The sequence below is a fragment of the Rhincodon typus genome, chromosome 37, assembly GCF_021869965.1.
Source record: "Rhincodon typus isolate 14 chromosome 37, sRhiTyp1.1, whole genome shotgun sequence".
Taxonomy (NCBI): Eukaryota; Metazoa; Chordata; class Chondrichthyes; order Orectolobiformes; family Rhincodontidae; genus Rhincodon; species Rhincodon typus.
This window is the reverse complement of record NC_063368.1, coordinates 8,200,266-8,224,744: the sequence shown is the minus strand read 5'-3', so window position 1 is coordinate 8,224,744 and position 24,479 is coordinate 8,200,266. Positions and strand designations below refer to the sequence as shown.

At 44.2% G+C, this 24,479-nt stretch overlaps 1 protein-coding gene across 1 annotated transcript in view; it reads left to right on the top strand.

Moving 5' to 3' along the window:
• The window catches only part of LOC125487130 (transmembrane protease serine 6-like), a 58,938-nt gene that overhangs the window by 9,829 nt on the left and 24,630 nt on the right, over positions 1–24,479 (top strand). The window contains exons 3-7 of the mRNA XM_048617346.1: positions 12,791–12,933; positions 15,249–15,316; positions 16,953–17,110; positions 20,704–20,745; positions 24,053–24,257. Of these exons, the coding sequence (XP_048473303.1) occupies positions 12,791–12,933; positions 15,249–15,316; positions 16,953–17,110; positions 20,704–20,745; positions 24,053–24,257 (616 nt within the window). The remainder of the gene's footprint in view (positions 1–12,790; positions 12,934–15,248; positions 15,317–16,952; positions 17,111–20,703; positions 20,746–24,052; positions 24,258–24,479) is intronic.

Below are 24,479 nucleotides of genomic sequence, written 5' to 3'. Positions count from 1 at the left end.
AGCGTACCCACACTGGGGCACGTATGCACACTGGGGCAGTGTACCCACACTGGGGCACGTATGCACACAGGGCCAGCGTAACCACACTGGGGTACTTATGCACACTGGGGCAGTGTGCCCACACTGGAGGATGTACCCACACTAGGTGAAGTATATCACAAGGTATACAAACACCAGGACATACTCTAATTGAAAACTTTACACTAACCAAGACACACCCGCAGTGAGGGTTTACACACACACTGGGGTGTGTACCCATACCAGTGGGAATGAACACACGATGGAAAACACTCAGACTGGGGTGAGTCCCCGGTCATGGGGATCTGTATCCACTGGTAGTTGCAAAAAAGGTATAAGCAGTTTACAGAGAGATATTGATAAGTTAATTAAGTGGGCAAAATGTTGGTAAATGGAGTATAATTTGGGAAAATGTCAAGTTGTTCATTTTGAACGGGAGAACAAAAGAACAGAATATCATTTCAATGGAGAAAAAACTGAAGAAAGCTGCAGCACAAAGGGACTTGGAGGGACTTGTACATGAAACACAGAAAGCTAGCACACAGGGGCAGCAGGGAATCAGGAAGGGTAATGGAATGTTGGCCCTTATTTCAAGGAGGTCGGAGTGTAAGAGTAGGGAAGTCTTACTGCAACTGTACAAGATGCTGGTGACACCACATCTGGAGTATTGTGATCAGTTCTGGTTGCCTTATTTAAAGAAATAAATTATTTCATTGGAGGCGGTTCAAGAAAATTCACTCGAATGATCCCTGGTATGGAGGGACTGCCTTATGAGCAAAGGCTAAACAGGTTGGGACTCTACTCACTGGGGTTTAGAAGAATGAGAGTACCCACATAACCACACTGAGGATTGTGTACACATTGGGTCATACCCTCACAGGGGAAGTATACACAATGGAGTGTGTACATATGCTGAAGCGTACCCAGGTTGGAGGTAGGTGATGTACTCCTACAATGGGGGATAGACACTGGGCAACTTCTCACACTGGAGATGGTACACTCAGGGAGGAAGGGCTGACACACACTGGAGGTTTCCCTGTCCCTGAACAGTGAACGTTGGCAAATTAACACATTTCAGGTGCACTCGATTCCATGGCGCTTTTTCGAAGAAGGGCAAGCAGACCTGGCCAATAATGTCACAACCAACCTCCCCACAATAGTTAGAGCTTTAGTGAAACTACAGCCAGGGCACTATATACAGTTATGGTCTCCTCATCTGAGGAAGAATGTACAAGGTATGCAGGGAGTGTAATGGAAGCTCACCAGTCTAACCCCTGAGTTGTTGTATGAGGAGTGATTGAAGAATCTTACCCTGTATTCTTTAGGGCAGGACTTTACAAAGAGCGGGTTGGGACACCAGGCAGAGTTTCTAGGTGAAAGATTGAGGTCCTGAGCTCTGAGGCAGCAATGGAAGGCACAGAACTTTGACAAAGTTACAAAAGTTTAGGGGAGCTAATGGCCCAGTGGTATTATCGCTGGACCATTAATCCAGAAACTCAGCTAATGTCCTAGAGACGCTGGGTTCGAATCCTGCTTCAGCAGGTGGTGGAATTCAAATTTGATAACATTCTGGAATTAAAAGTCTGATTGAAATGAAATTAGAAATAAAGTCAATGAAACCATTGTTGCTTGTCAGGAAAATCCCATCTGGTTCACTAATGTCCTTTAGGGAAGGAAATCTGCCATCCTTACCTTGTCTGTCCTACATGTGACTCCAAACCCACAGCAATGTGGTTGAATGTCAGCTGCCCCTTGGGCAATTCGGCATGAGAAATAAATGAGCATGGCCCAGCTTGTCCTGTGAATGCATAAAACAAAAGGACCCTTTTTGACAGTTCTGGATGAGGGGATCACAATGATTTGCCAGCCTCGAGATGGGTTCACAGTGGGAAGCATTGGTCTACAGTTTTGAGAATGAGAGTTTCTCTCATTAAAGCTTCCAGAATTCTTACAGGGAATGGCAGGACAGATGGAGGAAGAATGTTTCCTCTGCCTGGTGAGCCTAGAATCAGGGGACACTGCCTCAGAATAAGGGGCAAGCCATTTACGTGTGAGATGAGGAGATATTTCTTCACTCAGAGAGTGTGAATCATTGGAATTTTCTACTCCAAAAAGTTCTGGAGAGTCACCATTGACAATGTGCAAGACAGAGATCAGATTAAATAGCTGGATTTTAAAGATATCGAGGGATATGGAAGAATTGGCATTGAGGTAGATGACCAGACATGGTCTAATTGAACAGGCTCAATGGGCTGAGTGGCCTCCTCCTGTCCCTACATTCCTATCTGAGCATCATCTCATTGCTGTTTGTGACAGTTTGCTGTGCGCGGATTGCCTGCCATATTTCCCATATTCCATTGCACTCCAAATGCACTGCATGGGTTGTAATGCACTTTGAAATGACTTGAAGATGTGAAAGTCAGTATATAAATGCAAGTTATTTCTTTCTTTCCACTTGATGTTGCGAGGGCCAGCTGTTTTCCTTCACCGTGTCACAACAAGAAGTTGCATTTAATAAGCACCTTTAACTCAATAAAATACCCCCAAGACTCTGTACAGGAAAGCTATGGAATGGGTTATTTGGATAGAATGAATACTTACATGGGAAATATAGATTGATTCTGGTGAATCAGAATAGATTTACTAAGGGAAAATCATATCTAAGTAACTTCCTGGAGGTTTTCTGAAGAGGTAGCATAGAGTGTTGATGTGGTCAATGCTGTTGATATAACGTATATATACCTACAAAAGGCCTTTGATTCAGTGCCACACACAGACTTGTGTGGAAGGTTATAGGTCATGAAATAAAAGGAAAAGTGGAGACAAAATTGGCTGAAGATAGGATGCAGAAAGTGATGGTTAATCAGTATTTTTCAGGCTGGAGGATTGTTTGTAATGGAGTTCCCAGGGGCCAGTACTGGGACCCTTACTTTTCCTGGTACATATCAACGGTGTACAGGACAATTTCACAGTTTGTGGATGACGCAAAACTTGGGAGAGTTGCAAACTGTAAGGAGGACTGTGTAGAAATTCACAAGGACATTGACAAGTTGGTGGAGTCGGCAGATTGGTAGCAGATGGCATTCAATGCAGAGAAATATGAGATGATGCACTTCAATACAAAGAACACAGAGACAGTGTAAAACAAAGGTAAAACAAAGGCTACTATTCTAAAGTTTGTGCAGGAGCACAGTGACTCAGGTCTATATGAACACTATTCGATAAAAGATGTAGCATAGGTAGAAAGAGCTGTAACTAAGGCATACAGAAACGAGAAGTTGCTGGAAAAGCTCAGCAGGTCTGGCAGCATCTGCGAAGAAAAAAATCAGAGTTAACGTTTCGGGTCCAGTGACGTTCTGAGGAAGGGTCATTGGACCCGAAATGTTAACTCTGATTTTTTCTTCACAGATGCTGCCAGACTTGCTGAGCTTTTCCAGCAACTTCTCGTTTTACAGCAGCATCCGCAGTTCTTTCAGTTTTCATACAGAAACAGAACTTGCTAGAGAAACTCAGCAGGTCTAGTAGTATCTGTGTAAGAAGAGTCAATGTTTAAAGTCTGGTGACTTTTCATCAGAAAAGTATTTTATTTTATATAAATAAAGTATACAGTATTGCGGGCTTCATAAGTAGAGGCAATGAGTACAAGAACAGGGAGGCTAAGTGAAACTTATATAAGATACTGGTTAGACCTCAGCTGTAGTCTTGTGTACAGCTCTGGGCATCAAACTATAGGAAGACTTTGAATGTTTTGGAGAGAGTTCAGAAGAGATTTACAAAGAATAGTTTCAGGAAACTTCAATTATAAGGATAGATTGAAGAAGTTGGGACAGTTCGCCTGGAAAAGGAGAATGCCAAGAGGAGATCTGACAGAGGTTCTCAAAATCATGAGGGGTCTTGGTAGAGTGGACGGGAGAAACTTGGATTGAAAACCAGATGGCAGAGTTGTAAGGTGCTTTATAAAAGAAATACCTGCAAGGTGAGAAAATTACTTCTTTTCACACAGCGAGTAGAGAACATTGGTGAGGCCACTTTTGGAATACTGCATTCAATTCTGGTCACCCTGCTATAAGAAAGATATTGTGAAACTTGAAAGGGTGCAGAGAAGATTTACAAGGACATTGCCGGAGTTGGAGGGTTTGAGCCATAGCAAGAGGCTGAATAGGCTGGGGCAATTTTCCCTGGAGCATCGGAGGATGAGGGGTGACCTTATAGAGGTTTATAAAATCATGAGGGGCATGGATAGGGTAAACAGAAGGTCTTTTTCCCAGTGTACGGGAGCCCAAAACCTGAGGGCATAGATTTAAGATGAGAGGTGATAGATTTAAAAGGGACCTAAGGGGCAACTTTTTTACACAGAGGGCGGTGCATGTATAGAATGAGCTGCCAGAGGAAGTGGTGGAGGCTGGTACCATTACAACATTTAAAAGGCATCTGGATGGGTACATGAATAGGAAGGGTTTAGAGGGATATGGGCCAAATGCTGGCAAATGGGACTGGATTAATTTAGGATATCTGGTTGGAATCGATGATTTGGACCGAAGGATCAGTTTCCTTGCTGTACAACTCTATGACTCTGAGTGGTTTGGGTCTAGATTGCACTGCCTGGAAATGTACAGGAGGCAAATTCAGTAGGAGGCATTCAAGGGGGCATTGGATGATAATTTGGCTGGAAGCAATGAGCAGGTACATAGGAAAAGGGCAGGAGAGTGGCACCGAATTAGAATACTCCACAAGCCAGTGCGGGCATGATGGGCTGAATGACCTCTTTCTGCACCATAATAAAAATGTGGCACCATGCCAGGATATGAGGGTAAATGTATGCACTTCCGCTCCCCCCACCCCCCCCCCCCCACCCCGCCACACTATTGTCATATTTGAAATTACAGGGAAGGGCTGTATAGTGAATGACGCCAGTGACCAGACTGCCACATTCCTGCCCACAGCCTGGAGGGTTGGGATAAGTTTATTGGCCACCTTGATCATCCTTTGTCTTATCAAGGTCTTTACGTTGCCAGTCAATGTCCTATTTCTGTCAATGCTACAGTAAAATATGTGTCTAGGAAATTCAATGAAGTTAGGCTCAGGCAGAAAGGCAGGAAGATTGAAGGAGTATCTCATTTTGGAATTACCCTGTGCTCAACTGCTCAAACCACAACACTCACCCTCCTCTCACCCCTCGCCAAGGAGCCCTTACTTTAAGTCTGGGTGATATCCCCCTTCTGGGTGGCACGGCGGCTCAGTGGTTAGCACTGCTGCCTCACAGCGCCAGGGACCATGGTTCGATTCCACCCTCAGGCGACTGTCTGTGTGGAGTTTGCACATTCTCCCCGTGTCTGCGTGGGTTTCCTCCCACAGTCCAAAGATGTGCAGGTTAGGGTGGATTGGCTGTGGAAAATTGCCGATAGTGTCAGGGATGTGCAGGCTAGGTGGTTAGCTCTTGGGAAATGCAGGATTACAAGAAATAAGGCTAGGGTGAGATCTGGGTAAGATGCTCTTTGGAGGATCTCGGAACGCTCTTGGTCATTAAATAAAGTCACCATTAGTCTCAAAGGATGACCACTCTGACATTAGATAGGGACAGTTGGGCAGCATGGTGGCTCAGTGGTTAGCACTGCTGCCTCACAGTGTATGGGACCTGGGTTTGATTCCAGCCTTGGGTGACTGTCTCTGTGGGTTTCCTCCGGGTGTTCTGATTTCCCCCCACAGTCCAAAGATGTACAGGTTAGGGTGGGTTAGCCATAGGAAATGTGAGGTTACAGGGATAGGGTAGGGATCTGGGGTTGGGTGGGATGCTGCAGACTTGGGTTGAATCGCCTCCTTCCACACTGTAGGGATTCCATACTGTGCCACTGGCTAATCCAATGGTCCAGGAGTTCTTGAGGGTGGGATTTCCTGTCCCTGATGAGCCGAAGTCTCGCTCTCTCCCCTTGTTAAGGTATTGTCACTCAATAATGGGGCAGTCGGGTATAACGTCAGTGAAAAGCCTTCACCCCCAACTTTTCAGGCACCCTCTACCCTATCCCTGTAACCCCACATCTCCCAAGGCTAACCCACCTAACCCGCACATCTTTGGACTGCGGGAGGAAATCGGAGCACCCTAAGGTTGGTATCAAACCCAGGTGCCCTTGCAAACTTCACCCCACAGAGATATTCAGCCAGATGGTCAAAACATTCACAGGTGTATCTCGAAGGAGGAAAAGGAGAGTTTTAGAGAGGAGAATGCCAAATCTTTGGGTCTCAGCATCTGAAAATACGACCGTCCATGGTGGGACATTGCAGTGTTGGAGCAAGAGTCGGCCATTCAGCCCCTCAAGCCTGCTTTACAATCTAGATCATAGCTGTTCATACAGTTCAATGTCATATGCCTGCACTACCTCCATTCACTTTGATGGCATTAGCAATGATATAGCTATCAGTTCCTTTCTTGAACTTACTTAATGTGAGAGCTTCCACAAACATCTGGGATGGAGAATTCCAAAGGTCCACCAAAGAAGATATTCCTCCATACCTCAGTCCTAAATGGCTTACCTTTTATTCTGAGACTGTGTCCACTGGTTTTAGTGTCTAAAGCCAGAGGGACTATGTTTCTGCGTCCACCCTGTCTAACTCCTTTTATTTGATGAAAGGTCAAGGAAGCTGGGTGATCCAAAACAGGGGAAGCTCTGGTATCTTTATTTCTTATTCATTCATGGGACATGCGTATCACTGGCTGAGCCTATCCCATTTATTGCCCGTCCCCAGTTGCCCCTTGAGAAGGTGGTGGTGAGCTGCCTTCTTGAACTGCTGGAGTCCACCCGCTGTAAATTGACCCACAATGCCCTGAGGGAGGGAATTCCAGGATTTTGACCCAGCAATAATCTCAGAAAGTTACAGAGGAGGTGATTGCAGAGATGGGGGAGGGGGGAGGTCATGGAGGGATTTGAAAACAAGGCTGAGAATTTTCACATTTAGTTGACTGGGGGCTGACAATAGCTTTAGTGAGAGACAAAATCAGGCGATATCACAAAATGGGAATATATAAAAGCTCATACATTACCACATAAGTTTTATTTCACGTCATAACTGAATAAATATTTCCTTGGTCACCCACGACAGATTCCAGAGATGCTTACGATGTGCGGCTTGTTTTTAACACCAGTGGACATAGCTTTTGTTTGTCATGCCATGTTGTGGGATAAACAAGCAAAGGGATCCCACTGGGATGTAGAGAGCAGGTGTGAGGCACTGGGCATCAGTCACTTTCTGCTAAACTAAACCAGAAAGGCCTGTTCAGGGTTGTTGGCCGTGGTAACCAATAAGCAAGAGAGATTTGACAACCTCTTGGCACCAAAATAACAACGGGTCCCTTGTTGGTGATTCATCTCATTCTCTTGTTGCCCATGGGACACTCGGTGATGGGGGAGAGCACTGCTGAGCCTCATGGGGCTGACGTCCTTCTGGGATTGATCCAGAGCCTCCGTAGGTGAAAGGTTATTCTCCAGAGTCCCTGCCCCACGCCCTATCCAGGAAAAAAAATCATAGCAACATTTATAAACAAAAAAAAGGATTATTTTCTCGTTTACTTCAAGCACCTTCACTCATTGAAATAACCGGGAAAAGGCTGTTTGACCATATGCAGCCTACTGGAGGCAAGAGCGGCCTTGCTTCGAGTTTTCTCTCTTGCTTGGCAACAGCTTCCGGAACTGGAGGTCAATGCCACGATCGCCATGCCGACGCCAATGGGAATACACGGAAGCATGCAGAGGCTGCCCATGCCATGCAGTTTAGAGGGAATGTTGGTTAAGAGGACAGGTGGTGGAATTTCTGAGATTGCATCAGCCAGGGTTGACAATTCTGAGAATTCACAGTGGCCACAGTACCTTCATATCACAAATGGTGGCTATACCAGGTTAACAATGTTAATAACTCAAGCCCCGTGATTGTGTTACTTAGTGGGTAGCCCACAAGGCCTGCCTCATGGTCTGGGCCATGGATTCAAATCCCACTGCTGAAATTCAAATTTGATTAGTTAAAACCTGCAATTGAAACACTTTGCAATTAAAACCCCACCTGGTTTACTAATGCCTCCAGAGGAAGGAAGGGGGGTGCTGTTGTGGTGCAGTAGTAGAGTCCCTACCTCAGAGGTAGGAGTTCTGGGTGGCACAGTGGTTAGCCTTGCTGCCTCACAGCACCAGGGACCCGTATTCGATTCCACCCTCAGGCGACTGTCTGTGTGGAGTTTGCACATTCTCCCTGTGTCTGTGTGGGTTTCCTCCGGGTGCTCCAGTTTCCTCCCACAGTCCAAACATGTGCAGGTTAGGGTGGTTTGGCCATGGGAAATTGCTCATAGTATCCAGGAATTTGTAGTAGGTGGTTTAGCCAAGAGGAATGCAGGGTTACAAAGGATAAGGGGTGGTGGTTCTGGGTGGGATGCTCTTTGGAGGGTCAGTGTGGGCTCAATGGCCTCCTAATTGCATTCCATCCTCTGCCCTATCCCTGTATCTTACCATGGCTAAGCCACCTAGCTTGCACAACCCTCAACGCTACAGGGCGATTTAGCATGGCCAGGCCACCTAACCTACACATCTTTGGATTCTGGGAGAAAACCGGAGCACCTGGCAGAAACCCACACAGACAGAATGTGCTAACTGCACACAGACAGTTGCCTGAGGCTGGAATCGAACCCAGGTCCCTGGCGCTGTGAGACAGCAATGCGAACCACTGAGCCACCACGTCACCCAATGCCGCGCTGGATTCAGCACTCCTAACACAGGACAGGGTCTCAGAAAACTAGTATTGACATGACTGGCTGAGCGGCCTTCCTTTGTGCCTTAACTGTTCTACGATCTTACATTATTAATAAATGAATGGAAACGAGAAAGCTACAAGACTTTGTTTAATATTCCGGGAGAGTTTCCTCCAAATTTTTACATATAGCAATGCCCTGGACATTAAACTTTAATCGCTGCAGTTTCCCGGTCAATCCTGAAGGAGTTGTTGCTGTTTACATTGGCAGGATTGTGCATGGCACAGACAGAATAGGAGAGAAGTGATGTCAATCTTGTATTGAGCCTTGGTTAGAGCCTGCTTCCAGCATTACAAACGATCCTTGTGTCCATATTATAAAAGGATTAGGTACACCAGAGAAATTGGCGAAGCCATTTCTAAGAATGAGATGAGAAGAGAGAGGTTATCATCATCAGGAATGACTGAACAAGCAGGGACTTTATTCTCCATTGAAGGGGTGACCTGTTTTGATGTTTGAACGATTATGAAAGGGTATAGAATGAGCTGCCAGAGGAAGTGGTGGAGGCTGGTACAATTACAACATTTAAAAGGGATCTGGATGGGTAAGTGAATAAGAAGAGTTTAGAGGAATATGGGCCAAATGGGACTAGGTTAGATTGGGATGTCTGGTCAGCATGGACAAGTTGGACCGAAGGATCTGTTTCCATGCTGTATGACTCTATGGCTTGCTACACTAAATATGGAAAAGTTTCTACAGAGCAGCACTACAGTGCAATAGTTTGCTAATAAATCCAAAGACAAATTCAGGAGACATTTCTGGAACTCGCTACCACAGAAAATACTTAATAAGACCAACAGATACAAGGGAAAGAGAAGTCCATTCAGCCCTTCAAGTCTACTCCACTGCTCAATAAGGTCATGATTGATCTGATCTTGGACTCAACTTCACGTTCCTGTCTGCCCCCACAACCTCCCCCCCAACCCCAGATCCCCTGTAAATTAAGAATAGGTTGAGTTGAGTGATGTGGGATTGAAGGAGAAGCGAGATAAGCAGATACAAGAGAAAGGTGTAGAAGGCTGTATTGGTGAGGTTCAGTGAAGAGGCCAGGGAGAATGCTCATTTGAAAGATAAATACTAGCATTGATGTGATGGGCCCAATGGACTAATTCTCACTAAATGTGAAGATTTGGCGGAGCTATTGAATAGAGGCTTTTTTTTGGCAAACGACGGTGGGGAAGGGGAATGGTGTGAGGGAGAATCAAAAGTGTGAATAGGGATAATTGTATTAAAAGGAAACAGCCTAAAAGTTTAGCAGAACTTAAGTGGATAACCAATTATATCCTGAAGGACTGTTCTCTGGGCTATTCAAGAAATTCTGCCTCTTTATTCTTTCATGTGATGTGACTGTTGTCGGCAAAGCCCCCACATTTGTTATCCATCCTAATTGCCCTTGACCTGAGAGGTTTTCTTGGTCATTTCAGAGGGCAGTTAAGAGTCAGCAACATCACTGTGGGTCTGGAGTCACATGTGGGCCAGACCCAGTAAGGACGGTAGATTTCCTTCCCTAAAAGCAGTTGGTTTTTTTACAAGAGACTAACTTTACAGATTTGTTTTAAAAATTGAGTTTAAGCTGAGTGGTGGGCTTTGAGCTTATGTTCTCTGAGCACCAGCCCAGCGATATTCCGCCACACCAGCATCGCCCCTCTGCAAAGACATTCCCTGTTACTTATCCCTCTCTTCTCCCTGAAGCCGGTGATTGATATTAGACCACGGTTAAATTTGTCAACCTTCTGGGAACATCTCCAGGTTTAACAGATTAATTTCCAGGGATACTCCAGCAACCAATAGTCAGGAGTCAAAAAAACGGGAGCATTAAAAATAAAGGGTATTTTTTATTTTAATTTATTAGTTAGGAAACATTGGAGAAGGATAAAAAAATGGCAAATTACTGCAGATGCTGGAATCTGTACTGAAAATAATAAATGTTGGAGACCACAGTGGGTCAGGCAGCAGGCATGGAGAGAGAGAGAGCTAACGTTCTGTCCCTGTGGATGCTGACTGATCTGCTGTGATCTCCAGCATTTGTTGTTTTCAGATAACAAAGTGCAATTGGAGATTAAAATCACATTCTCTGATTTAAAGATCTCCTACTACAACAAACATTTTTCACAACTCTGTAATAACTCCCCTCATAATTTTGTACTTATTCATCGTGTCTCCCAGCAGATATTTCCCTGTTGTCATTTTACAGTGCTACTTTGACAGACTTGTATTTCAGGCATGCAATGTATTAAATTTGGTCTAGGACAGTATTCCAGAACTAACCACTCCCCTAGTCAAACTGTTACATCCGAGCCGCTCGATCATTCAATAAGGTCATGATTGACCTGACCTTAGTCTCAACTCTACTTTTTTTCCTCATAACTCTTGATTCCCCTTTAAATCAAGAACTGATTGAGTTATGGGAAGGATGTTATTAAGCTTGAGATGGTTCAGAAGAGATTTACCAGGATGTTGCAGGGAATGGAGGTTTTGAGTTATAAGGAGAGGTTGGATAGGCTGGGACTTTTTTCACTAGAGTGTAGGAGGTTGTATAGAGGTTCATAAAATCATGAGGTGCATAGATAAGGTGAATGCCAGGTGTCTTACCCCTAGGGTGGGTGATTTCAAAACTAGGGGACATATTTTTAAGGTGAAAGGAAAAAGATTTAAAAAGGACATGGGGGCAATTTTTTTACACTGAAAGTGTATGAAACGAGCTGCCAGAGGAAGTGGTGAATGTGGGTACAGTTACAACATTTAAAAGACATTTGGATAATTACATGAATAAGAAATGTTTGTAGGGATATGGGCCAAGCGCAGGCAGGTGGACAGTTTAGTTTGGGATTATGGTCGGCATGGACTGGTTGGACGGAAGGGTCTATTTCTGTGCTGTATGACTCTATGACTGTATAATGCAGAGACGCTCAGTTTCCCATTCATCGGAGAATGAAGTCCCAGCCTGTTCAGTCTTTCCTGATAGTGATAAACTCTGCTTTCACATTTCATCCTCATAGATAGTATTTCCAATTTCTCTGGCGTACCTAAATATTTTTATAAAATGGACACTAGATTTGATGTAACACCGAAGCAAGGCTCGACACAAAATTAACATAACCTTTTGCCTATTCTGTCCCTGCCATGCACATTTCTGACAGTGAAAGCTGGAATAATGTGCCAATCCTCCAGTCTAGCTACAACACTGGTATTCATCAATGTGAAAAATTGACTCCAGGCATTTCCTGACTGTAAAAGAGCAGGAAAAATCCAATTGCAGGCTGGTCAGTCTTTTCTCAATCGTCAGTAAAATGATGGAAGATGTAATGGCGAGTGCTATTAACTGGCACTCACACAACAGTAACCTGCTCATCTACTAGTGTCACTCAGTTCCTGATCTGATGACAGTTTAGAGGTAGATTTGAGTTATATAAATAGACTGGGACTTTCTTCACTAGAGTGTAGGAGGTTGAGGGGTGACCTTACTGAGATTTATAAAATTATGAGAGGCTTGGATAGGGTGAATGACAAGGATCTTCTACCTAGAGTGGGGCTGTTCAAAACTAGGGGTTATTTTAAAGTGAGAGGAGAAAAATTTAAAAAGGAGATGAAGGGCAACTTTTTTACACAGAGAGTGGTTCTGGTATGGAATGAACTACCAGAAGAAGTGGTGGATGCAGGTACAGTTACAATGTTTAAAAGACATTTGGATAAGTAGATGAATAAGAAATGTTTGGAGGGATATGGGCCAAGCACAGGCAGGTGGGACTAGTTTAGTTTGGGAGTATGGTCAGCATGGACTGGTTGGAACAAAGGGTCTGTTTCCATGCTGTATGACTCTATGACTCTACAACTGCCTTCAGTATCCAACCAGCGTTTGACCAAGTGTGGCATCAAAGGGGATCCTGAACTGAATTGAAGTCAGTGACATGGTGCCCATGTCAGTCATCAATCAACCATTTACATCCAATAGCATTCTAACAAAAACTTTCTCTTCCACCTTCTCAGTTGAACAACCTAAAGTCAACCACCCGAAATATCCGCTAAACTTTGTGGGTGGCCTGTGTATAACGAATAAAGATTTTAACAGCAATTACGCAGACAAAGCAACTGATACGTTCGAAACAGAGATGAAGGAAATTGGTGAACAGGTGAGCTTATAAAATTGTGTTGGATTGATTGGTTTTTTTTTAAACAAGAGACAAAATTCACCGGTTTTAAGTTTTACAAGATAATGTAACTTTGCTGTTACATAAAATTTGTTAAATTGAATCGTTGGGTGGATTATCAACAATTAGGAGGGGTGTAGAGTAGGAAAGTGAGTGTGTGGTATTAATAGGCATAGGGGATGTGCTGGCTTAGTGCTATAGTCATTAGGGTAGTAATCCAGTGTCTGAGGCTAATCATATGAGTTCAAATCCTGCTATGGTGAAGTCTGAATTCAGTCAAAATCTGGAATAAATAACAAAACTCGTGGTAACCATGTAAGCCATCTAGTTTGTTAATGTCCTTCCTCTGGCCTAGGTGTGACTCCTAAATGTGCTGTGGTTAAATCTTAACTGCTCTATCGACCATAAATCAAGTCAATGGGGAGTTGATGGCCTAGTAGTATTATCGCTGGACTGTTAATCCAGAGACCCAGATAATGTCCTGGGAACCTGGGTTCAAATCCTGCCATGGCAGATGGTGGAATTTGAATTCAATAAATATCTGGAATTAAGAGCCTAATGATGACTGTGAATCCATTGTTGGGGAAAAACCCACCCGGTTCACTAATGTTCTTCAGAGAAGGAAACTGCTATCCCTACATGTGACTCCAGACCCACAGCAAGACTCTTAACTGCCCTCTGGGCAATTAGAGATTGGTAAACAATGATGCCCGCATCCCGTGAATGAATAAAGGAAAAAAAAATGCTGGCCTAGCCAGTAATGGCCATGCCCCACAAATAAATTTCAAAGGATAAACTAAGGTTTAGTCATGTTATGTGTTTTTGGCATTTATGTCATTTCCTGGGATTTCAGGGCGGTATTCCCTCCCCTGTGAAACGGCAGCAGTACCCCCCATGTTCCAGTGTGACATACAGCAGAAATCCATCGCTGTTTTCAAATTGCTTCTTCTTTCCTTCATTTCTGCCCTATTTTTCACCGCATTGGCCACTGTGATTTGGTCCATGCTACAGAATATTATCCCAGAGTCTTCCAGGAGTTCAGCACCTCAGTTGGAAACTCTTGGTCACACCAAGACTGACCATCCTAACACTGGAATCAAGCTGTTCTGACATGGGTTCTTCAGATGTTTGTACATGTTAGGGCCAGATTTTTCAGTTACAGAGGTGGGGCGTTGGGGGTTGGGGGGTGGGGGGAGGATGGAGGGGTCCCTGATTTGCAGAAGTCCAGCTTTGAAATGCTCGTACTTACAAACACAATCCCATACAGGGGTGCAATTTTTTAAAACCCAACGTGTAAACATTTCCTGTACAGTTGGTTCTGATATAATGCATGTTTGCAAATAGACCACTATTTGTAGAACATGAACTTTCCTTACCTGTATTGGCTATAACACTATTTGCAGAATGTGAACTTTCCTTACCTGTATTGACAATAACACTATTTGTAGAACATGAACTTTCCTTACCTGTATTGACTATAATACGATTCTGGCCCCATTTGTTTAAATGGCGTGGCTATTGTGCGATTTTATTAAACACAAGATCAAAACTATCCCATTATATCAGAACCAACTGCACTTACAAGCAGCTGCTTTCCATCATCCTGGATTGCGTTCTGAGGTGCGTACAACTCAACAGACTCTGTTCACAACCCAAGATCATAGAATCTTTGTTCCTCCAGCTCCACACCTTGTTATCTCAGACTTCAGCATCGGCAGTTCCTACTATCTCACAGAATCCCAGCAGTGAAAAGCATCGAGTCCACACCAACCCTCCAAAGAGCATCCCACCCTCTACCCTATAACGCTGGATTTCCCATGGCTAACCCATTTAGCCTGCACTTTCCTGAACACTATGGGCAATTTAGCACGGCCAATCCACCCTAACCTGCACGTCTTTGGATTGTGGGAGGAAACTGGAGCACCCGGAGGAAACCCACACAGACACAGGGAGAATGTGCAAACTCCACACAGGTTGTGGAGGGTGGAATTGGACACGGTCCCTGAAGCTGTGAGGCAGCAGTGCTAACCACTGAGCCAATGTGCCACCCAGGGTCTAGCTGTACTTTTACACAGCTTTTCGTAACAGACTGTATATGATGGTAAAGCCACAGAGCTCCTTACTCTGTGTTGTACATGTTTCACCTTCATCACCTCAACTTCCTGAGGCTCATCGAGACCACAGTTATAACACAACCCATCTCGAGGCACAGCTACATATTCATTAAACCCTATCTCTACATGACCGACAATAACAAGAATGATTGGCTAAATTTGGTGCAAATGTTTCTCTCTTAGGTCAAAGAAGCTTTCACCTCTTCAGACATCAAGTCGTACTACAACAAGTCAAAGGTCTTCACTTTTGGGTAAGGAAACTGTTTGATAAATGTGTAAGCTTCGAGCCTTCAACTACCAAAGCCATAATACAATTGGGCTCGCACCAATGAGTGTGGTCGGTAACCAGAGTTGGAAACCCATAACTCCAGAGACACATGGTATATTTCTGACTTATTGGTGTGTTTCCCAACCTCGATCAATCCCGATGTGGAAGTGTCGGTGTTGGATGGGACAAGGTCAGGAGTCACACAACACCAGGTTATAGTCCAACAGGTTTACATGCTCCAAAAGCTTGTGATTTCAAACAAACCTGTTGACTATAACCTTCTGATTTAATCAATCAAGCCTACGTTCTTTGTTATCTATTTTTTAGACAATGGCTGCCTAAATGCGTTTCTGATATCCCACCAAAGTGACTGCTATTATTTCAATTCAGGAACAAATCTGGAATTCGAAAGCTAGCCTCAGGAAGTGATGATCATGATAGACAGTTGTCATAAAAACCCTCTGGTTCTCTAATGGTGAAGAATATCTGGTGCTCTTACCCCAGCTGGCTTACACGTGACTCCAGACCCACAGCAATAGGGTTGACTCTTAACTGCCCCCCTGAAGTATTCTGAGCAAGTTTAAGGGGTGAGCAACAAATGTTGGAGCAATTACCAAATGCCATGAACAAATAAAGAAATTTGTAAGGCGCATTAAATATCTAAACTATCTTCTTAGAGGTGGGTATTTCAACAGATAACGGGTAGAACGACAAGATATTCAATGGCAAAAATGCAATTTCTGTTGAAATCCTGCTGGAGTCAAAAGTTGTAACAAGTTACTCGTTGGCCAAGTAAAATACCATTCTGAGCCATTGTGTTCAGAATCAAGGAATTGTTATGATGCAGAAGGAGTCCATTCAGCCCATCATGTCTGCTTCGTGCCAATCTCATGCCTTCTCCCCATAACCCTGCCTTAATCAGAAGCTATAGGCTGGCACAAAGTTTAGCACTGCTGCCTCACAGTGCTAAGGACCCAGGTTTGATCCCAGCCTTGGACAACTGTCTGTGTGGAATTTGCACATTCTCCTTGTGTTAGCGTGGGTTTCCTCCCACAGTTCAAAGATGTGGAGGTTAGTTGGATTGACCGTGCTAAATTGCCCCGTAGTGTGCAGGTTAGATGGGTAAATTATGTTAATTAAGGGGTGGGTCTGAGTGGGATGCTCTTCAGAGGTTCAGTGCAGGCTAAATGGCCTCTATCTGCACTGTGGAGATTCTATCATTCCTGAGGTGGCCTTGTCTTCATCTACCTCAGCTCTGAAATTCCCTTCCTAGTCCTTTGTAGCTCCTTTTCCCCTTTTGAGATGCTCCTTCTGCCCATCACTTAAATGTTTGAACTATTGGCCACTTGTCCTAATGTCACCCCATGTGGCTCAATATCAGGTGTGGTCTGCTGATGCTCCTGTCGTACGTCTTGGGATGTTAAAGGTGCTATATAAATCCAACATGTTGTCATTGGTGTTGAATCAATACAAGCCTATTTCTTCCTTAAAGTTCATGGCCCGATGGGATTTCAGCCACAGCAAGGGGTCCACGGGATTAGAAATGAACGTTTGAACTATTTAATGTTGCTCATGCCACGTTATAAAGCCTCTCACAAGAGGAATTTCTGCCCTAACAGTAAAGGCAGCCTGTTGTCTTACTTCTGGATGGACTTCCGCGTTACGAAGAAACAGCAGGAAAACCTGACCACGGATTTGGTGAAGTCAACCCTCAACAAACATTTTCTGACTGAATCGACTGACTATCAGATCCAGACAATGGCTACCTCCATAACCAGTCAGTAATCCCACGTGGTTTCCGTTCCAAAACGTGGTTTCTGTTACCTGCCTGTAAATCAGGGGTATTAATTAGGAAGGGTTAGAAAGACAAGGCAGCAGATAACGATTAAGACACAGGCCACCCGTGATCAAACTGAATGGCAGTTCAGACTCAAAGAGGCTGGGAGATTTCATCCCATTCCCTTTTCCCCCTCACTGGCTAAGACATATTCCTTTCACCCTTTCCCTCATTTTTCAAATGTCCATTTTTCCCTTCCCCTCCACAATCTGAGGAAATAGATGCCTGAGTCTATACCTTTGCTTGTGTTTCTTTGACAATAATGTTTTACCAGCCCAGAGAGTGCCTCCTAAAAACATGGGGCATGCAATGGGACAAATGGAATTCAGCCCATTAAATCTGCTTTCCTTGATGCATCTTTACCATCGTCTATTGATTGGAACATGATTCAAAACCTCCAGACACAAAGAGCACATTTTGTTTATAGCTCTCCTGAGGCAGGTCAAGCCAAACTTTGGAATGTCTCCCTAACTTAGCATTTTTGAGGCACAGCCCAGCTCTATTCTATTGTCATGTCCTTGCCATTGTCCCACAATGTGGCACCATGGCTCAGTGGTTAGCACTGCTGCCTCTCAGCACCAGGGACCTGTCTGTCTGGAGTTTGCACCTTCTCCCTGTGTCTGTGCGGGTTTCCCCCGGATGCTCCAGTTTTCTCCCACAGTCCAAAGATGTGCAGGTTAGGGTGGATTGGCCATGGGAAATTGTCCAGGAAAAATCCAGAAACATGCAACAAAACATGAAGGGTGCTTTCCAGACCCATATCCTCATCTTATCCCAAGGTGGCAGCTAACAGGGATGGGTAGGCTAGAAAATGGGGATTGGGTGGGATGCTGTTTGGAGGGTTAGTGCAGACTCTATGGGTCAAATGGCCTCTTTCTGTGCTGAAGGGATTCAGTATATTCTGTACAGTTTAGAAAGATCTCTGATGACATTCATGTCATGTGAGGTAATGGATGTGTAAGTGTTGATCTGAATTAAACTGATGCTTCTCTCTCTCTGACAGACACCGTAGCCAGCGCACAAAGCAATGTGCAGTTTGAATTTGGACAGATAGTGGTTGGGGTCTAGCCCAGTCGCCTCATGGACACTGATGTGTCTGACTTGCCTCTTCTTAGTAACAGTTAATATGTCTAAGAGTTAATCACAGAACTATTATAGTGCAGAAGAGGCCACTCAATCCATCACACTTACACTGATTCTATCCCCTAGTGTCAATCTCCTGCCTTTTCCCCACATGCCTGCACATCATTTCTATGCAAATAATCATCCAATTCACTACTGAATGCCTCAATTGATCCTGCCTCCGCCACATTTCCAGGCAATGCATTTCAGAACCGAAACACCCACTTGTGTGAGAAAGCTTTTTTTCTCACATCACCTGTGCTTCATTCACACATCACTTTAAACCTGTGCCCTCTCATTCTTGTTTCATTTGCGAGCGAAAACACCCTTTCTACACTGTCCAGGCCGCTCACAATTTTGAAAACCACAATCAGATCTCCTCTCATCCTTCTTCCCTCCAAGGAGAACAGCCTCAACGTCTTCAATCTATCCCCAAAACCAAAGTTTCTCATTTCTGGAAGCATTCTTGGAAATCATTTCTGCACTCTCTCTCCAATGTGTTCACATCCTTGAATAACATGGTGCCCACAGCTGTACACAATACTCCAGCTGAAGTCTAACAAGTGTCTTATACAAATTCAACATCACCTGCCTGTTCTTGTACTCTATGCCCCTATTGATAAAACTGAGGACATTGTCTGCTTTATTTACTGCTCTGTCCGCCTGTCTTGCCACCTTCAATGATCTGCCCACATATACACTCAATTCCGTGTGCTCCTTCACCCCCTTTAGTTAAAGTAACTTGTATATAGTTGCTGAGAAGTAACAAACCGCATTCTCTTGCTTAAGGTTAGGCTGAAACTATAGTTTTGGCTCATCCTTCAGTGCCAACTACTAAAAAAGCCCTTAGACCAATATAGGAAGAAGGATTAGGGTACCATTCTAAGTGGCCAGTTGCCTGGCCTGATTGTCATTAATATAATCACAGAGTCATAGAGTCATACAGCACAGAAACAGACCCTTCTGTCCAACCAGTCCATGCCGACCATAATGCCAAACTAAACTAGTTCCACCGGCCTGCGCCTGGCCCATTTCCCTCCAAACCTTTCCTATTCATGTGCTTATCCAAATGTCTTTTAAACATTGTAACTGTGCCCACATCTACCATTTCCTCAGGTGGTTCATTCCACACACAAACCACTCTCTGTGTAAAAGATTCACCCCTCATGTCTTTTTTAATTCTTTCTGCTCTCGCCTTGAAAATATGCCCTCTGGTCTTGAAATCTGCCACCCTAGGGAAAAGACAGCGGCCATTTACCTTATCTATACCCCCGTGATTTTATAAACCTCTACAAGATCGCCTTTCAAATTCCTATGCTCCAGTGAAAAAAGTCCCAGCCTATCCAGCCTCTCCTTATAACTCAAACCTTCCATTACCGGCAACATCCTGGTAAATCTCTTATGAACCCTCTCTGGTTTAATAATACACTTCCTGTAGCAGGGAGAGCAGAACTGGACACAGTATTCCAGAAGAGGCCTCACCAACGTCCTGTACATCCTCAACATGACAGTGGAATTTGAATTCAATAAAAAAAAATCTGGAATTAAGAGTCTAATGATGACCATGAATCAATTGTCAGAAAAACCATCTGGTTCACTAATGTCCTTTAAGGAAGGAATCTGCTATCCTTCCCTGGTCTGGCCTACATGTGACTCCAGACCTACAGCAATGTGGTTGACTCTTAACTGCCCTCTGGAATGGGCAATAAATGCCAGCCAGCTGTGACACCCTCATTGTGTAAATGAATTTTAAAAATCTGAAATTATTGCTTTTTGGGTCAACTTTCTCTGGCCCGTGATCATATGTCATCCATCTAAATGGTCCAGCCATGAATTAAAGTACGTGGGTCCGCCCTATACCTCTCTGTTTCTCAAATCTCACACATCCCTTAAGTTGTTCATTTAAACTTATGTCCTTGACCAAGATTTTAATCATCTGCCCTGACATCACCTTCTGTAGCTCAGCGTTAATTTATTTTCAATTATCTTTCTCAAGGTATCTGTCATGATGTTAAAGGTTTGGTAGCACAGAACTTGAATCTCGAAGCTTTTCATCTTGCACTCAACAGGACCAATGCAAGAATGCCAAATTTCAAATGATCACAACAATTTGTACTACAGGAGAAAAGGATGCTGATTGGTTAGCAACTTGACTCTGATTGGCTGAGACATTTCCATTACACTTTCATTAATGTAAGATGAAAATCTTCACCAATATTTCTCACATTCAGCAACATGTTAAAAACGCTACATAAATGCAAGTTGTTGTTGCTTTTTAGATGTCTCTTCTAAGGCTGATATGAGTAGTCACTCACGATTTTCTGTCTGGCAGCAAGAATTATCCTCTGTTGCCTCCACTATATGAAAAAACACTGACTTTAATTATCTCTGTCTTTTTCTTCATTTTACAGAGATGTCAAAAAATGATTTGAAAATATTGGCAGCAGCAACAGGTAATGGAGCTCGATGTTGGACTGGGCTACAACACAACAGTTCAGCTTCAGAGACACTGTTTACAACTTGACAAAGGCATATGGGATACTCGGCTTTATCAGCTGACAGACAGAGTTTAAGATCAGGGAGGTTATTCTGGAAATGTGTATAAAGTTGGTTCGATCGCAGCTAGACTATTGTGTGCAATCTGGAATCCACATTATAGGAGGGAGGTGATAGCCCTGGATAGGGTACAGAGGAGATTTACCAGGATGTTGCCTGGGCTGGAGAGTTTCAGTTATGAAGAGAGATTGGACGGACTGGGGTTGGTTTCCTTGAAGCAGAGGAGACTGAGGAGGGACGTGAATGAGATGTATAAAATTATGAGGCGTATAGGTAGGGTAAACAGGAAGTAACCTTTCCCTCTCATTGGAGGGATCACTGACCAGAGAGCATAGATTTTAACGTCAGGGTCAGGAGGCTTAGGGGGACGTGAGGACCTTTTTCTTCGTCCAGAGGCTGGTGGGACACTGGAACTCACTGTCAATAAGGGATGTAGGGGCAGAAACCCTCCTAACACTGAAGAAGTACTTGATTGATTGATGTTATTGTCACATGTACTGAAATACAGTGAAAAACGGTACAGGCAGATCACAGCAAGCAAAGGATATGCAGATCAAAAAGACTTCGAGGCATACAGGTTACATTATTTAAGGCTAGAGTCCATTCAACAGCCTGATAACAGCCTGAAAGATGTAGATTTAGATGTACAATTGCGATCCCAAAGCATCCAAGTGCTGGATAATGGGATTAGAATAGTTAAGTGGTTGTTTTGGACTGATGCAGACTCGATGGACCAAAGGGCCTTTTTCTGTGCTGTATGATTCTACAACTTGTTCATCTCTCTCTGGTACTTCAAGCTGAGCTGTGGTTCCAGCCACTGGCCTCATGTACCCTCTCTGTGTGACTGAGCCACACCCTGGATGGTGGCTCAACTTCAGTAGCCAGGGGCACCATTCTCATCTTGTGAGCATTACGTCCCACACCTGGGCTTGAACACTAACTAATTCTTTGAAATTTGCATCACATGTAGATAGGGCGGATAAGAAGGCATTTAGCACGCTTGCCTTCATTGCTCAGACCTTTGAGTGGAGGAGTTGGGACGTCATGTTGAGGTTGTACTGGATGTTGGTGAGGCCTCTTCTGGAGTACTGTGTCCAGTTCTGGTCACCCTGCTATAGGAAGGATATTGCTAAATTGGAGAGGGTTCAGAAAAGATTTACCAGGATATTGCCAGGACTGGAGGCTTTGAGTCATAAGGAGAGGCTGGGACTTTTTCACTAGAGCGTAGGAGGTTGAAGGTGACCTTACTGAGGTTTGTAAAATCATGAGGGGCATAGATAGGGTGAATAGCAAAGGACTTTTCCCTAATGTGGGGGTTGAGTTCAAAACTAAGGGGCATATTTTTAAGGTGAGAGGAGAAAGATTTAAAAAGGACATGAGGCAACTTTTTTACACAAAGAAAGGTTAGTGTGTGCAAGGAACTGCCAGAGGAAGTGGTGGATGTGGGTACAGTTACAACATTTAAAAGACATTTGGATAAGTTCATAAATAGGGAAGGTTTGGAGGGATAAGGGCCAAGCACAGGCCGATGGGATAAGTTTAGTTTGGGAACATGGTCAGCATGGATTGGTCGGACCAAAGGATCTGTTGCCGTGTTGTATGACTCAATGAAGGGTGGTACAGTGGCTCAGTGATTAGCACTGTAATCCTCACTGGGCCAGGGACCTGGGTTCGATTCCATCCTCGGGCGACTGTCTGTGTGGAGTTTGCACATTCTCCTGGTGTCTACGTGGGTTTCCTCCGGGTGCTCCGGTTTCCTCCTACAGTCCAAAGATGTGTGGGTTAAGTGGATTGGCCATGCTAAATAGCCTCATAGCGTCCAATGATTATATAGGTTAGGTGGATTAACAATGGGAAATGCAGGGTTACAGGGATAGGGTTGGGACGTGTGGCTGGATGGGATGCTCTTCGAAGAGCCAGTGTGGACTTGTTGGGCCAAATGGCCTGTTTCCACACTGTAGGGATTCTATGATAATGTGATGATAATCCTACGACTCTCTAATGTCTACTTCAATGTCACTGTTGGAGGTGACATGCCTTGCGGATGTGAATTTAAACCAAGTCGGTATCTGAGGTGTAAAATAATCACAGAATTGTTACAAGGCAGAGGGAGGCCATTCAGCCCACCATGCCTGCAGCAGTTCATAGGGAGTAGGCAACAGAACACTGCACAGCCATCAACATCCACGTCCCATGAGTGAATAGAAAAAAAGAAAGATCCTGACGATTTGATGCAAAGTCAGAAGGTGTTGGAGAAACTCAGCAGGTCTGGTAGCATCAGTGGAGACAGAAACTGAGTTAACATACTGAGTCCAGTATGGCCCTTGTTCAGAACGGATTCATCTCCAAGTCGAACTTGTGTTATTTTTTTTCCTGAATTTCCCCTATAGGGAGATTGATGCTTTAAGCTCCCTGTAAAGGAAATTCGGCATGTCCACAATAACTTACCAATTTTCATACATGCACCATAGAAACATTCTTTCTGGATGCATCACACTGTGTTTTGGCAACTGCTCTGCCCAAGACCACAAGAAACTACAGAGAGTTGTGAACACAGCGCAGTCCATCGCGCAAACCAGCCTTCCATCTGTTAACTCCGTCTACACTTCCCACTGCCTTGGGAAAGCAGCCGACATCATCAAAGACCCCTCCCACCCCGGTTATACCCTCTTCCTCCCTCTTCCGTACAAGAGTTTGAAAACACGTACCAACAGATTCAAAACCAAAAGAACTGCGGATGCTGTAAATCTGGAACAAAAACAGAAGTTGCTGGAAAAGCTCAGCAGGCCTGGCAGCATCTGTGAAGGAAAAAATCAGAGTTAACGTTAACTCAGTTCTGAGGAAGGGTCACCGGACCTGAAACGCTAACCCTGATTTTCTCTTCACAGATGCTGCCAGACCTGTTGAGCTTTTCCAGCAACTTCTGTTTTTGTTACCAACAGATTCATGATCATTTTCTTCCCCACTGTTATCAGACTTTTGAACAAAGCATTCATAGACTAGAGTTAATCTTTCTCTGCACCTTCTCTGTAGCTGTAACACTGCATTCTGCATTCTAACCTATTACCCTGGTGTACTTATGGGAGGAATGATTTGCCTGGATAGCACACATAAACGATACTTTTCACTGTATCTCAGTGCATGACAATAATAAATCAAATCGTCGAGGCCTGATGTTTTTCTTGTTTGTTTTGTTTCCTTTAGATTGTCACAGTTACAGCTATGTCAGTGCTGACCGAAGCATCGTACTCAAAGGGCCTGAGTCAGACTCCAAGAGTTGTTTCTGGCACCTGCAGGGTCCGCCTGGGCTCCTGATCAGACTGCAGGTAGAATGGCTACTCATCGGCTGTAGTGATTGGATTGCAATCTACAACGAGGTGGCAACAACTGGCAAGACACTCTTGACGTCGTGAGTTGTTCTGCCTCTTTTTCGCATGTACCTGAGACCTCACGCCCCTCCTGGTCGCTATGTGAGCGAAAACCATAAAGACAGATCTTTACAAACTTCTGATATACCAGGCGTTACATTGTGAGGGCAGGTTGACCAGACCAGACTTCCTAAGGAGGAATATTTAAAATTAGACCTGGGGGTGAGCACTTATTCACTCCAAAAGCATTGCCTATCTGGAAA